The following is a 16,570-nucleotide window of genomic DNA, read 5'->3' on the forward strand; positions in this document are numbered from 1 at the left end:
GCATAATTCAGTTTCCAAGAGATTTTTCCTGGATGTGAGATGATGTGGTGGCTTAGAAAGTACTCCTTTAAGTTCAAGACCAGCCTAGCCACCATAGTGAAACTCCATCTCTACTAAAAATACAAAAAAGAAAAAAAAAGTAGCCAGGCATAATAGTGGGCACCTATAATCCCAGCTACTTGAGAGGCTGAGGCAGGAGAATCACTGTAATCCGGGAGGTGGAGGTTGTAGTGAGCTGAGATGGCACCACTGCATTCCAGCCTGGGCAACAAAACGAGACTCTGTCTCAAAAAAAAAAAAAAAAGTATTCTTTTATTGTTTGGGTCTCTTCCCTACAAAATATAAATTCCAATTCGGTTCCTCTTAAATATGAAGAATTTTGGAGAACAGGTTACAAAAGTCGACAAATTTCCATCTGGCTCTCTTCTTCAAATGTTCTTAGAATACATCTGCTTTGCTATAAGTAAGCCCAAGCCATCCCATATGGAGGCACGTTCGGAAGCCATGCACAGGTGCTCTGGACAAAAATCAAGCTGAAGTCCCAGCTGACAGCCAGTAGCAGTCACCAGACTTATGAGTGAGGAAGTCTTATAGATGGCTCCAATCCCAGCCACCAGCTGCCTGTAAAGCATGAGAGACTCCTAGCAATGATTGCCTAGAGGAGCCTAGTCAAACCCTAAAGCCATAAGAAATAGTGGTAACAAGTGATTGAGGTTGCTATAGTCTGCTAAATTTGGGGTAGTTTTCTATGCAGTAACCAATAACCAGGACAGGTGACAAATCATTTCCAACTCTACTCCATTTTCTAATGGTGGTAGGTGAACGAAGTGTTCCAAGAGGGCGATTGTGCCTGAGTGGTTCTGGGGTCCACCATTGTGGCCTCTCAATCCTGAAGGACTTGAAACCAATTTATCTGGGTCCATGAGTTTGCTCTAATTGCATGTTTAAGCGTCAATTCTGGGAAGCCATGGCTTGATGGAGGGAGGGATCAAGATCCCTTGGTGGTTTAAAGTGAGCATGACGTGTGATTCTTTCCATCTTTAGGAGTAAAATAGAAAAAGGATTAGGCAACACTCCTACGAGAGAAGATGTTGGAATCCTTGGCTGAAAATATGAGTATGAGTGGCTCATACTGTCTGTAATTCTTATGGTAGCCTCTGAAGCTTGATCATAATGAGCTCTGATTATGACACACTTTGTAACCAGATGTCCTTGCACAAGTTTCTTATCTCTGTCTTTGTCAGTTTCCTCTCCTGTAAAATGAAGGCCCAATCACATCGATTATTTTTAGGAAAATACAAAGAATTAATATTTATAAAGTGGCTTTCGACACTGCCTAACAAACAGTAAATGCTATATAAATGTTGGTTAAATAAAATAAAATAACTGTAAACTTAGGATTCCCATATTTTCCAGGCTCTCAGGGACAGTATTTTATCCTAATGTCAAAATATTGTTGTGAAGTCCTTAAATCTTTATGACATTTTCTTGTTGTTGTTGTTGTTGTTTTATATATATATATAATGGTGAAGAGCATGGGCTTTGGAGTTGACCTGATAGGGTTCAATTCCTATGACTTACCAGCTGCCTTATCCTGAAAAGAACGCTTAACTACCTTAAGTCTCAGTATTCTAAACTATAAAATGGAAAGAAGATTAGTACTTACCTCATAAGATAGCCACAAGGATTAAATATTATCTAAAACACTTAAGCATAGTATACGACACACAGAAGATAGTAAGTATGAGTTATCATCACTATCACCTTTTTCACCTCTGCAAAACTTCTGAGTACTAGAAAAGAGCAAATCTTCTAGATGCTCCTGGTTCACAGGATTGTGTGATTTGGCTCCAGCAATGTCCTGGAACTGGGTTCCTCCTGAAGTTAGGGATTCAGAATTACTGGGCTTTTGTAGATTTCAGCTCTCCCTAGCTCAATGCAGTTCTCTCTACAGAGAAAATGTATTACCCCCTCCAATTCTACTCATGTTTCACTAGGGACATCTCGTGACTAACATGAGGCTCAGAAAAGATGTGGGGGAATGAGAGGATGGGACAGATCAGTGCTGGAAAGCCTCCCAATCTGACTGTGTTGCGCTCATTCTCAGCTGGCTTTCTTCCTGCAGATTAGGGTGGATTAAGGGATTTTTGTAAGATGAGAAAGATTAATACTAAATTTTATAAACCAGACATCCTGGAAATTTCATTAGAGACAAATGTTATCTTTGTTTTATAAAACCTAACACTTGGTTATCAAGAAAAATGCAGAAAGGGACAACATTAATACGAAACAACAGCAATAAAAACCTGCAACTCCGTTTAGATGATCTTTTTGCTTTGCCCCATTCTCCATATTTTTTCCCCTCACCACAGAAGTTAATACTTCTTTTTTTCTCAAGCGATTCTCCTGCCTCAGCCTCCTGAGTAGCTGGGCCTACAGGCATACACCACCACACTCTGCTAATTATTATTATTATTATTTTTAGAGAGAGTCAAAGCCTTGCTGTGTTGCCCAGGCTAGTCTCAAACTCCTGGACTCAAGAGATCCTTCTGCCTCAGCCTCCCAAAGTGCTGGGATTGTAGGAATGAGTCACTGCACCTGGCCAAAAGTTAATAGTTCCTTATACTAAAATTTCTCCTCTTTATATTGCTAATGTGGTTTGTATTTCCTGAATGAATCTGGAGTAATACAATTTCTGGGGAAAAATCTTTGGTGGAACCCAGGGCTATGGAAGATAAGTTTTCTATGGCGTGAAGACCTTTTATTTCTAATATTTGGTAACTGCCGTGATTGACCAAAAAAATTACTTCTCCATCCTGCCTCATTCTTGTTACCCAGATGTGGGTCATCTTTCTCCCCATGCCAGTGCTAAAGCTCATTTAGCTCTTATTTTATCCTATTATCCAAATCAGATTTAATACTAAAATACAGTAGTAAAAATAAAAATTGTCTGAATACTATACAGAAAACTAAAGAAGAGAATTTGTATTGTATACCACACGGCAGAATTTTCTAAAGATCTATTTTAGTTATTTTTATTCTTTTAAAATTTCTTTCTTAGTCTTATCCTATCTTACCTTTTTTATTCTTATACTTCTCTAATGTTTCTCTCTCTTTATAAGATTATTGTCTTCACCATTAGATCCAGCCTTCAGTTTGTACATCTCACTCAGTAAAACATGGCAGGCAGCTGTCCTGTGGGAGAGTGTAACTCTCTCATCCCATGTGGCTTATGAAGGTATTGATTGAACAAAAATGTAGCTGATTTGGGTTGAAGGAAGGGAGTTAAATTACATAGGGGAAAAAAGTTAAAATATTTTGTTATGCCTTTTTCTCAAATGAAATGAAGGATTGTCTTTTTTTGTGCTAAACACATGTAACACAATGGAATAATGTGGAGACCATACTAACCTACAGTGAAGAAAATTTATTTTTCCTAGACATGGCAGTAAATGAAAACTTTTTTTGAGGGAAAAATAATCCTGGTAGTTAAACAGGAAGAAGAAAATAAAAGGACTTCAGGGGTTGAAGGAGGGAGTTACTGATTTTAAAACTGCAATTTCTGAGTTCAAAGTGTTGATTATCAAAAATGGAAAATGTGATTTTGAAGTGAGGAAACCCCAAAAGAAAGGTCTATGATAATTCAGTGGTGAGAGTCTCATTGGAATAGTGCCTATAATTCTGTGTGAGCCCTTCTCGGAAAGGAAAATGGAGGAAGAGGTCCTGTTGAGGAGGCAGTTACATGTAAAGGAAGTTTAGGGGCTTGGAGAGGCATTTCTCAGAAACCTGCCCAGCCTTTCCATTCTACGTGTAATAGAGAGGAAATGCAGTGGGGTGATGAGGGAAACTTCTACCATGCCAGGACGACAATCCAGTGACTCCCAGGGAAGCGTAATCTTTTCTCTTACAATGTTTTTATTTTTTTTAACCTGATGATATAGTACATGAGTTGCATGAGAAATTACCACAATGCAAAATTGTGTGAACTGTGAAAGTTCCCCTTGCAAATGAAGACAAAACAAACCTTCCATCAATTCTTCAGGTCCTATGGCCTTATCTTCTATTTGGAAAACCGTATTCTACTGCTATCAGATCTTTGAGGCAGAAGGTGGCCTTGGAGGAAACCTGTGGTCTCTCGCTGGTCTCTACCATGGGTCCCTCCAAGTCTAGTAAGAGCCTCAGAGGCAGAGCTGGCAAGATCTAAGAACACTGCAAATAGAAACGGACCACAGAAATAGGAAAGTCCTTTAAAAAATGAACTTGGGTTATGCACATGGATGTGTCCTTAATAATATTCTCTGTTAATCAATGAAAGCTTTGGATGGGGATTGTGTACACACAATCACAGTAGACTATTGAGGTCGTGTTAGAGGGCTTATATAACTCTCAGGTAGGTTTTGGTGAAGGAATTTGTGCCTCACAGTGAGAAGATGAGATCAGTTCGTGGAGGAGAAAGTGAATTGATTTATTCAGGAGAAGGTGGGAACTTGTAAAACAAATGGAGAAACAAAGAAATTATTGAAAACTATTATTTCTTCAAGAGGTCTGGAAATCCTACTGTTTAGGTGGAATAGGAATAGAAAGTGATTAGACTGAGCTATTCAGAATGAATGAGTATCTCTGAGACTAAGGCATTTGTGTTTGTGCCACTTCAACAAATTGACCTTTTAAATTGACTTTGAAAAGTAAGACTAGATAATATATGGATAGCAAATATTTAATTTTTAAAGACCTTTTAAAATTGGATTTCAAAACTCAAAGTTTTCACTTTGTATAAATGATAAATAGTGGTGTTGCAATAAAATAATGAATTAATAAGATTTATAGAGAAAAAGAGATAATTTATTTGTAAAGATAAATTTAGTAATTTATCTTACTAAAACAAATGTTCCTGCATAAATATTCTTGAAGCCCTCCCTACTCTTAAGCTTCCATTTGTGCATTTTTGAAAGACTTTATTTGTCAGATATTCTGTTCCTTGCAACTTCCTAAGAGATATGTTCACATTTATACCTTTCTCTTTTTGCTTAAATGCTTATTTTATTAGGGTGAATTTATAAAAGCTGAGTTGTTGGTTAAAATGGCATATGGAATGTACAATTTAATAAAAATTCACTAATTGGGAAGCATTAAACAAAAGAAAAGACTGAAAATGGCAAGAATAAGTACTAAACAAACACTGTTGGCTAACATAAAGGACTAACGATATTAATGATTTCTTTTTTCTGGACCTGCCCTGATCTCTTATCTTTTGTGTATCTCACATTTCCTGTCAAGTCTCGGAACCTTCCCACTATCTGGGGTGAGTAGGTAGGTATCGATGGTGGTAATTAAGTGGAGCGAAAAGTATTTCAGAGGGAACAGGGAAAACTTAATCTCATTTTGTTCAAAGGAGAAGGCCAAGATGTTTAGTTGATGTAGATCTAAGGCTACTTATATATACAAAGAGATTTATATATGAAATTAAGTTAGACTATATACAAACATAGAAGCAATTCAATGAGAACAAAGGAAATAAGACAGGAATGGTTAGTTGTGATCAAATATTTGGAGAATGTTGAATGCAAGTCTAAGGAATTTTGGCTGCATTTTAGGGGCAGTGATAAGGCAGTATTAAGAGCTCAGCTTTTCCCTACAAATGTGCCATCCATAGTTACAAAAGGATGGGAAATTGCTGAGAGGCACATATTTCTTTCAATACTCTCTTCCTCTGAAATATTCATGGTCTGCATGTTTGTGTCGCCCCCTCCCAAATTCATATATGAATTTAACCTCCCACGGGATGGTGTTAAGAGGTGGAGTCTTTGGGAGTTATTAGGTTTAGATAAGGTCTAGAGGGTGGTGCCCCCATGATGGGATTAATGTACTTATTTGTAAGAAGAGAATAGAACTAGAACTGGCTCTCTTGGCCACCTGTGGGTGCAACTAGAAGATGACCATTAGGAAGCCTGGAAGCTGTCCTCAACAGACACCAGACTACCTGATGTCTTGATCTTGGACTTCACAGCCTCCACTGTGAGAAATAAATGTTTGTTGTGCAAGCCACCCAGTCTATGATATTTTTTTTGAAAGCAGACTGAACTGCGTAAGACAGTACCCTTCCTTCCCCTAATCACTGAACTGCAAGTACTCTCTCTTTTCCAAGGATTGCCTACACCTGCACCGTTCTGTTCTCTGATCCCAGTGTGTCTTTTCCCTTGTCTCATTCCAGATAAACATGAGAATCATGTAAAGGGTCTTCTGCTCCAAGCCCTCCTTTCAATGATGCACAGAGCAATGAAGATCTGGGGGACAATCTGTAGGAGAACTGAAGCCAGAGTCTGTGATGCACTCTCCAGACAGGACTGGCGAGAACAGGTAACACATCCATAGCTGTTTATGACCTCAAGGCACAATATCTATTTTCTGCAAACTTATCTGTATTTGTGCTTTTTTTGTTTTTGTTTTTGTTTGTAGTTTAAAGTAGTATATCATCTGAGCTGGGATTTGGAGGAACTTGTGGTGAAAAGGGGCACAGATTGTCTCCAGAGACCAGGCCTGCTACAGCAAATTTCTACTTGGAAAAGGAGAAAGATCTTGGAGGAAAAGAATATACAGGTAGGTGAAATCTTGGAAAACACAGGAAATCTGTGAATTTTAAATATTTCTGCATCTAGAAGTTTCTCTTACCTAGCCTCAGAGAGTTTCAGATAGATTGAAGAAAAAGGAAAGACAGATCATTCTGTTATATTAGCAGCAATGTACTGCGAATGCCCACTTGGGCTTTATCTTAGCTTTACTGTGAATTATTTAAATGATTTGGGGCAATTAATTTTAACTTTCTGTATTTTAGTGTCATTATGTGTTGTAAGGTATGAATGCATGATCTACCACAAAAGTGCATGTTTTCAATTAGTTTATATTTATTTTTAGAGACAGGGTCTTGCTCTGTCTCCCAGGTTGAAGCATAGAGGCACAATCAAAGCTCACTATAGCCTCAAACTCCTGGGCCCAAGCAAGCTTCTCACCTTATCCTTTCAAACAGCTGGAAATATAGGCATGCACTACTATGCCCAGATAATTTGTTAATTTTTTGTAGAGGTGATATTGTCCAGGCTGGTCTCAAACTCCTGGCCTCAAGTGATCCTCCCAACTTGGCTTCTCAAAGTGTTTGGATTACAGGCATGAGCCACCACACCTGGCCCAAAAATGCATGTTAAAATATATACTGTAGCCAACTCTTAAAACAAGTGGTAACAGTGACCTCCAAACTTGTTCACCTTTTTATTTGCAGTGTATCACACAGAGTTTGGCATATAGTGGTGATCAGTAAACTTATATTGACTAGGTTGAATTAATGACTAAATAACTGTATTAGTCCATTCTCACACTGCTAAAAAGACATATCTGTGACTGGGTAATTTATAAAGAAAAGAGGTTTAAGCAGCTAATGGTTCTGCAGGCTGTACAGGCTTCTGCTTCTTGGGAGGCCTCAGGAAACTTACAATCATGGTAGAAGGCAAAGCAAGCACATCTTCACATGGATGGCATGAGAGGGGATGCTATCCACTTTAAACAAGCAGGTTTCTGGAGAATTCTATACAAGAACAGCAAGGGGAAAGCCTGCCCCCACAATTCAATCGCCTCCCACCAGGCCCCATCTCCAACACTGGGAATTACAATTTGATGTGAGATTTGGGTGGGGACACAGAGCAAAACCATATCAATAGCTTTTCACATTTTCTCAATATAGTAGTTTGACCCTATGTCCACCTTCTTAGCAGATAGTTTCAAGAGAAAGTTCATCTATACCATCAAGGACCATTCTTGGAAATATGTGGTACAAGACAGTATGTTTTTATTTAGATACTGTTTTTAGGCAGAGAAAAAAGGGGAAGTTGATGAATAGGAAATGGAACATGAAGAGATAAAGGTGTTTAGTTGGCAGCAATGGTCTGCTGAATCCATTTCACGTAGTTGCAAACCTTGGTGTAGACTCCAGGCCTGTTCTTCTGAGCACAACCATAGCCCCAGGAGACAACACCCTGCAGTTCTCCGTTGCAGACCACAGGGCCACCAGAGTCACCCTGAGCAAAAAGGAAGCAACATTCAGAGCTCTTATTTATGCCCAGAAGAGAGAATAGGCTGCAAAATATTCTTCCATTGTGCTGGGGCCATTGTCTCACACTGCTGATCCCCCATGAAGCACTTTCTCTTCCTCTTGAAACCTCCAAACCCTCAATCTACTTACAATATCACTAGTTGGTCTTCTACATCTCTTCTTTGAGCCCCTTCTCTTTCCTTAGTAGCCCAATTGGGCTAACAGGAGGTGAGTACTATGGAGGTTTCATGGTACTCAACTAGCTCTGCTCCTTCCACTAGAGCTCCTTTCAACAGTTTACCTCCTCAGAAGGGCACTTGGAAGTACTATTTGCACACCATCTTCTGTGCGTCTTTGAACTCTTAAACCTAGATCTTAATACAATAAAAATGAAATATTTAATTTGTCCTAAGGCTATCCCTCACCTCTCACAATCAGTTGTAGGGGCAGTTTTACAATCCTCTGTGTTTCAGAAAAGGGGAATATGGTAGAGAAGATTGAGAATGAGCTGGAAGTTACACTTATTTTTTTGTGTGTGTGTCTTTTTGTTTTTTTTTTCCTTTTTGTGGAAAACAGGGTCTCATTATATTGCCCAGGCAGGTCTGGAACTCCTGGGCTCAAGCTGTCCCACCACCTCTGCCTCCCTAATAGCTGGGACTACAGGCATGAGCCACATAAATGCTCATCATCACTGGTCATTAGAGAAATGCAAATCAAAACTACGTTGAGATACCATCTCACGCCAGTTAAAATGGCAATCATTAAAAAATCTGGAGACAACAGATGCTGGAGGGGATGTGGAGAAATAGGAACACTTTTACACTGTTGGTGGGAGTATAAATTAGTTCATCAATTGTGGAAGGCAGTGTGGTGATTCCTCAAGGACCTAGAAATAGAAATTCCATTTGACCCAGCAATCCCATTACTGAGTATACATCCAAAGGATTATAAATCGTTCTATTATAAGGACACATGCACATGAATGTTCATTGCAGCACTGTTTACAATAGCAAAGACCTGGAACCAACCCAAATGCCCATCGATGATAGACTGGACAGGGAAAATGTGGCACATATACACCATGGAATACTATGCAGCCATCAAAAACGATGAGTTTGTGTCCTTTGTAGGGACATGGATGAACCTGGAAACCATCATTCTCAGCCAACTGACACAAGAACAGAAAATCTAACACTGCATGATCTCACTCATAGGCGGGTGTTGAACAATGAGAACACATGGACACAGGGAGGGGAGCACCACACACTGGGGTCTGTCTGGGGGAAATAGGGGAGGGACAGTGAAGGGTAGGGAGTTGGGGAGAGAGAGCATGGGGAGAAATGGCAGATATAGGTGATGGGGAGGAAGGCAGCAAATCACACTGCCATGTGTGTACCTATGCAACAATCTTGCATGTTCTTCACATGTACCCCCAAACCTAAAATGCAATAAAAAAAAAATCTAAAAAAAAAAAAGAATGAGCTGAAATTGAGAAGCAGTACAAAGAAACTAACCTGGCAAGAGTCCTTTCCACCCTCCAGGAATCCCAGACATATCATATTTGTAGTAATCTCGCCTGGGTAGGCTGTGCGGCAAGCAGTGTCAGAGAGAATGGGAGCCTTCAGACACTGCAGGAGATCAGGGTAGTTGGCTATGTAGTGGAAGCATAAAAAATGCAAGGTTACTCATGAGGTTTCCAAAAATTTCTTTCTCAATACATCTCCCCTCTTCACCAATACTCTCACTCTTTCAATTAGTTGATGACTTCTCATTTGAGAGAACAATATTTTTTTCTAAAAGCTTTTCCAAGTACTTCTAATCAAAGTATTGTTCTTTCTCTGACACTAACATCAGTGACCACACATCTCACATCTAGCAACTTTATTTCTCAAGCAGGTACGTGCTCCAGGCAAGACCATATCACTGAGTCTTTGTTTTATTTACCTCCTCAGTTTATAGATCTCTGCACATCACTAATCACACTTCAGTTAAATACCCTGATATCTTCATAATACTTCATTATTGTATCTTCTACATAGTTCCAGCAAGGGAATCCTCTTTATTTCAGTTATTAATGATATATTTCTGAGATTCCATATATCCAAAAACTGTGCTCTGAGAACTTAACCTTAAGTGAGAATTTGGACTGGCTGAACTTTCACATGTCTTTCAGCTCTAAAGTTGTGATACTTGGTAGTTCTGTGTCAGGTGACACTTACTGCCACTGCTCAGGGTGTTGCCCCAGCCAGAGATGAGGCACTGAGTACCAGTCGCTGCACAGGATCTTGGCAGAGAGATGGTGGACACTCGAGCGTTGATGGTGGCAGCTGAGTTGAGCTTAATCAGCATGATGTCATTATCCATGGTGGCTGAATTGTAATTGGGGTGGCGAATAATCTTGGCCGCGTTTATAAATTGCTCATTGCCTTCAATAACCTCAATGTTGTGTTCTCCCAGACGTATTTGGATTCGGCTGGATTAAAAGATATAAGAAGTTCCTAAGTATCTAACTTGACCTATTTGCACTTCTCCTGACCCCCACCCATTTACAAGCATAAACACAGACACCATCGTTTTGAAGCATTCAGTCACACAGTAATTGTGTACTTAAGGTAGCATTGTACACTGCCACATGGTACATACAGGTTAGAGTTTTCCTTAGGGAGGTGTCACTGCAAGTGCAGACTCACAGCCCACCATCTTGTTAGAATAGTAAGGAATGGGAATGAGATCCCAAAGACTTGAATAAAACAGTTGGAGAAAAAAAGGAAGTTGGTGGAGATTGATCAGCACTTGCCATTTCTCTCTGGTTGGGATCACAAATTATTGTAGGAAATGAAGCAGGAGTGAGGAATGGCAGAATTTCAAGGGAGCGGAATGAATCATGCATATTTTTAATGTTGTGCTGTAAATTCTCTGTATGTTATTGCATCCATATACAATTTATACCTGTTGAGTTATAGTGATTAGCACTATGTAGTGATTCATGTCATAAGGTATTTCTAGGGAAACTTCACTACTCATTATTTCCCTTCTGTATCTTTAGTACGATCATTTGGGAAGACATCAGAGATGCCTAAAGGCTACCTCTCCATGCAAAAGCCCCTTGATACATCAGACAATGCCTGAGATAATAAAAAATCTCTGGATGTCTGAATGCCACACCCTCAAGCACAACTCTACAGTTTACTCTGGATTGTGTTTAGTCAGGGATAGAGGATAAATAGATCTTAGCATATAGGAAAGTGAGTGTCAATGACTTACGACTTGTAGCAGTGAGCTGCAGACACCACCCACTGGTTACTGATGAGGGAGCCGCCACAGAAGTGATAGCCAGCATTCAGGGACACCTGATAGGGGACAGAATTCTTCTGACAGGTGTAGCCCCCGACGATCTTGTCATCATCATCATCACTAGTGGGGAAAGCGACTAACAGAGAAAAGTTAGGAACTATCAGTTAAACAGGTTCACCCTGGAGTTTCCACACTACCATGAAGTATTTTCAGGTTTGCCAAAAGAGAGCAGAGTGTTCTCTTGTCTCACATAATCAGAAAATGGTGGTTTTAAGGTTATCTGAAGGGAAAATTTATTATTCCATACCTTTAAATTACATCCACTTGTAACATTATAAGTATTTAATTTTAAATTTATGCTTTAACTTTGACAAACACATTCTTTAATATATGTACTATTCAGAAAGACACACAAACACACTCAAAGATCAGAAACTCTCGACACAGTAAATGTCCTTAATAACACATCCTGAGGCTCTAGGAAAACATTTTATATAGAACTCTGCTCACCAGTCACACAGTTAGATATAAGGCTTTTCAGTAATCATGCTGATGTTGGTTTGTGGTGGTTGGTGAGATGTTATGGGAAAGAGAGCCCCCTACCGTAGCAGAAAGAAGGCTTTTCAACCAAAAGAGAGCCCACATAGCCAAGTCAATTCTAAGCAAAAAGAACAAAGTGGGAGGCATCACACTACCAGACTTCAAACTATACTACAAGGCTACAGTAATCAAAACAGCATGGTGCTGGTACCAAAACAGAGATATAGACCAATGGAACAGAACAGAGGCCTCGGAGGCAACACAACATATCTACAACCATCTGATCTTTGACAAATCGGACAAAAACAAGCAATGGGGAAAGGATTCCCTGTTTAATAAATGGTGTTGGGAAAACTGGCTAGCCATGTGCAGAAAGCAGAAACTGGACTCCTTCCTGACACCTTACACTAAAATTAACTCCAGATGGATTAAAGACTTAAACATAAGACCTAACACCATAAAAACTCTAGAAGAAAATCTAGGCAAAACCATTCAGGACATAGGAGTAGGCAAGGACTTCATGAACAAAACACCAAAAGCATTGACAACAAAAGCCAAAATAGATGAATGGGACCTAATCAAATTCCACAGCTTCTGCACAGCAAAAGAAACAGTCATGAGAGTGAATCGGCAACCAACAGAATGGGAAAAAATTTTTGCTGTTTACCCATCTGACGAAGGGCTGATATCCAGAATTTACAAAGAACTAAAACAGATTTACAAGAAAAAAACTAACAAGCCCATTCAAAAGTGGGCAAAGGATATGAACAGATACTTTACAAAAGAAGACATTCATGAGGCCAACAAACATATGAAAAAATGCTCATCATCACTGGTCTTCAGAGAAATGCAAATCAAAACTACATTGAGATACCATCTCACACCAGTTAGAATGGCGATCATTAAAAAATCTGGAGACAACAGATGCTGGAGAGGATGTGGAGAAATAGGAACACTTTTACACTGTTGGTGGGAGTGTAAATTAGTTCAACCATTGTGGAAGACAGTGTGGCGATTCCTCAAGGACCTAGAAATAGAACTTCCATTTGACCCAGCAATCCCATTACTGAGTATATATCCAAAGGATTATACATCGTTCTACTATAAGGACACGTGCACACGAATGTTCATTGCAGCACTGTTTACAATAGCAAAGACCTGGAACCAACCCAAATGCCCATCGATGATAGACTGGACAGGGAAAATGTGGCACATATACACCATGGAATATTATGCAGCCATCAAAAATGATGAGTTTGTGTCCTTTGTAGGGACATGGATGAACCTGGAAACCATCATTCTCAGCCAACTGACACAAGAACAGAAAATCTAACACCGCATCATCTCACTCATAGGCGGGTGTTGAACAATGAGAAGACATGGACACAGGGAGGGGAGCACCACACACTGGGGTCTGTCTGGGGGAAATAGGGGAGGGACAGTGAAGGGTAGGGAGTTGGGGAGAGAGAGCATGGGGAGAAATGGCAGATGTAGGTGATGGGGAGGAAGGCAGCAAATCACACTGCCATGTGTGTACCTATGCAACAATCTTGCATGTTCTTCACATGTACCCCAAAACCTAAAATGCAATAAAATAAATAAATGGGAAAAAAAAGAAGGCTTTTCAAAGACACCTGAGAATGTTCTGGTCTAGAAGGAAATGAGAGATTTGTACTTTTACTCTCCAAATTTCTCTTTTTGGTTCCAGCCTATAATTTCTATTAAAATCATTTTAAAGAACATTATAGGGTGACCTTCTTCAGCCTTTCCTCTTATCCCAATTATCTGTCCAACTTATGAATTTGTTCAGCTTTTAAAGTCTAGCCCACTGATTTATTAAGATATCTTATAACTCCAAAAGTTTGTGATTATATGTTATGAGCCCCATTGTTCAGATATTTTAAATAGTTTTAGGAAAGAAGTTTCCAGGTGTGTAGATAGATAAATTGAATGTATACCTGCCCAACTCGAGAAAATTTAGCATTATTAGCCACATAAAATTTACTAGTATTAAAGGAGAATTCATAACTTCTCTATTATATATGGTATGACATGTTACTTTACACCAGAGAGATTTCTGTGGCAAAACTATTGTAAAATACAGCCCATAGCTTTTATTCATGAGAAAGAAAATAGCTTTTCCCATTAGACTCCGTGATTCTATATCTCTGGTCCTTTAGTGTGGAGAAGATGCAGGCTCTGACACCTGCACCCATTTTAAAAGCACACAATTGGTTTCAATCATTAATTACAAATTCCTGGAAAGGTCAGGATAGGTGCCTCCTTAATCTGGGCTATCTTTCCCTTTTCTCTCCTTCTTCATTAATTTTATCCAGAAGTTGAGAGCAAGTCATGCATCTTTTTTTTTTTTTTTTTTTAGATGGATTCTTGCTCTGTCACCCAGGCTGGAGTGCAGTGGTGTGATCTCGGCTCACTGCAGCCTCCGCCTCCTAGGTTCAAGCAATTCTCCTGCCTCAGCTTCCTGAGTCGCTGGGATTATAGGCATCTGCCACCATGCCCAACTGATTTTTGTATTTTTAGTAGAGACAGGGCTTCACCATGTGTTGGGAAAAGCAGCAAAGGAGAAAGGACTTACAGAGTGCCTACATAAATTGGTTATGAGTAAAATATAAACAAGGAACAACAAACTGCGGAAGGCCACAGGAGGCCTCTGAGGAGGAAGGCCTCTCCATGCCTCATGTTCCAATGCAGGGTGACCTCGGCTCTGTTACCATGTAACCATAAACATTGTGCTCAAGGACATAAAACCCCTTCATAGCACTATGATGTAGCCAGACTTGTAGGCTCCTTGTAAGGCCTGCATTCCACCAGCCATATATAGATAATAAGCTAAAGATAACCACATGTTCTTGTTTTGCGAAACTCCCAAACTGCCACTGTTATCAATCCTTAAAATGACACACCAGTTCTGGCTCACCAATTCACTTCTGGCTCACTGATTCACTCCACCATCACTCCACCCCACCCTAATGATCAAAATGATTGTAATCAATAAATAGTATGGATGATCAGCGCTCGGGGCCTTCACTGCCTCCACCAAAGCAATAAAGTGATGGCCCCCTGGTCCCACTGTCTCTCTTAATCTTTTTCTCATTCCTTTGTCGCCACCAAACTCAGGGTACTCATAGGTGATGTAGGGCTGGCTCCCTACAACCACGTTGGCCAGGCTGGTTTCAAACTCCTGACCTTGTGATCCACCCACCTCAGCCTCCCAAAGTGCTGGGATTACAGGTGTTAGCCACCGCTCCCAGCCTCAAGTCCTGCATCTTTATATCTTCTGCCCTGATCACTTTTGCTCACTGTGATCTTCTTCCAACAAGTGATATTTAATTATCCAAAAACATAAGTATTTTACACTGTCATTTCAGTATTTTAAGCTTTTTGAAGAGACCAGATTCAACATTCATTGTCATCTTCCAGAGAACAAAGTGCAAACTTAAGTTTATGGTAGACACTTATTGATTCATTCATTGAAAGAGACTCACCAGCAGCTCCCAGGAGAGCAAGGAAGATGAAGGTCTTCATGGTTGCTCACTTCGCCTGGACTGGGAGATAGAATAGCAGCTTTTCATCCACAGCTATTTATACCTCCAGACTTGTCTTGACATTCATGACCACAGGTGCCAGAAAAGTGATTTCACTGTAAACTCACAAATATAAATCTAAATTCTGTGACAGATGGAAGATAATTCAACATCAATTTTAAACATTAACATTTGCCTGCTTTTCCAGAAAGTCATGGGACTGAAAGTAGCAAATCCATCTGGTGGGAACTGTGCTCCCTAACAGGTAAGTGAGACTGGAGTAAGGTCACAGGACAGAGCTACAGGTGTCTGGATTCTCAGATAAAAAATCTTAAGTAGTTGGGCATCTCAACTATAAATGTTTATTCTAAGGACTACTTTTGATGTTTAATAACATAGACTCTTTTATAGTTATATACTTTGTATTATGACCGCTCTGGTCTTACAGATCCATGTTAACTTTTCTCTTTTTTAAATTTCAACTTTTATTACAGATTAAAGGGTACATGTGCAGATTTTTTACATAAGTAAATTATGTGACACTGAGGCTTGGGGTCCCAACAATCTCATCACCCAGGCAGTAAGCATAGTCCCCAACAGGTGGTACTTCAACTTTTCATTATTAAAGGAACAATTTGTTTCCCTAAGAAAAAGAAGATTGCCGTTAATTGAAATTATAATAGAGAAAAAGAGGGAAGTTAAAAATGCTAATAGCTTATAATTATTTTGAGCTTATTATCTTGAGCTTACTGTACTTATTCTAAGTACTTATTAAGTCAGTAAGTATGTAGAATACTGACATACACAGTAAGTTGTGTACGTCAGGGATATTTTAAATATTTGCCTTTGTTAATTTAGTAATCTTCACAACAACCATGTAACATAAGTATTATAATTCCCACTTTACTGATGAGAAAACTAAGGCACACAAAGCTAAGGGATTTGACCAGAATCACATACCAAGTACATGGTAATATCAGCGTTCCAACCCAGGAAATCTTCCTTCAGAGTCTGTGATCCTAACTACTATGAAATACTTCTTTCAGTAAGTTCACCAAAATCTGGATGCCAAGATAATGCAAAGTTCCCTTCTTTTTTTTTTTTTTTTTTT

The 16,570-nt window shown here is 39.5% G+C and overlaps 1 protein-coding gene across 1 annotated transcript; it reads right to left on the reverse strand.

Annotated features, from left to right (window-relative positions):
* Positions 1-7,815: 7,815 nt before the first annotated feature.
* LOC108291165 (cationic trypsin-3) lies at positions 7,816-15,535 on the reverse strand. Its single transcript, XM_017511346.2, has 5 exons — positions 15,421-15,535; positions 11,345-11,510; positions 10,300-10,553; positions 9,595-9,731; positions 7,816-8,066 (listed from the first exon to the last, which is right to left on the reverse strand). Exons 1-5 carry the CDS (start codon positions 15,458-15,460, stop codon positions 7,917-7,919), a joined length of 747 nt encoding a protein of 248 aa, XP_017366835.1. The 5' UTR covers positions 15,461-15,535; the 3' UTR covers positions 7,816-7,916.
* Positions 15,536-16,570: the final 1,035 nt, after the last annotated feature.

Source organism: Cebus imitator, unplaced genomic scaffold (assembly GCF_001604975.1).
Source record: "Cebus imitator isolate Cc_AM_T3 unplaced genomic scaffold, Cebus_imitator-1.0 Scaffold446, whole genome shotgun sequence".
In the NCBI taxonomy this organism is placed as follows: Eukaryota; Metazoa; Chordata; class Mammalia; order Primates; family Cebidae; genus Cebus; species Cebus imitator.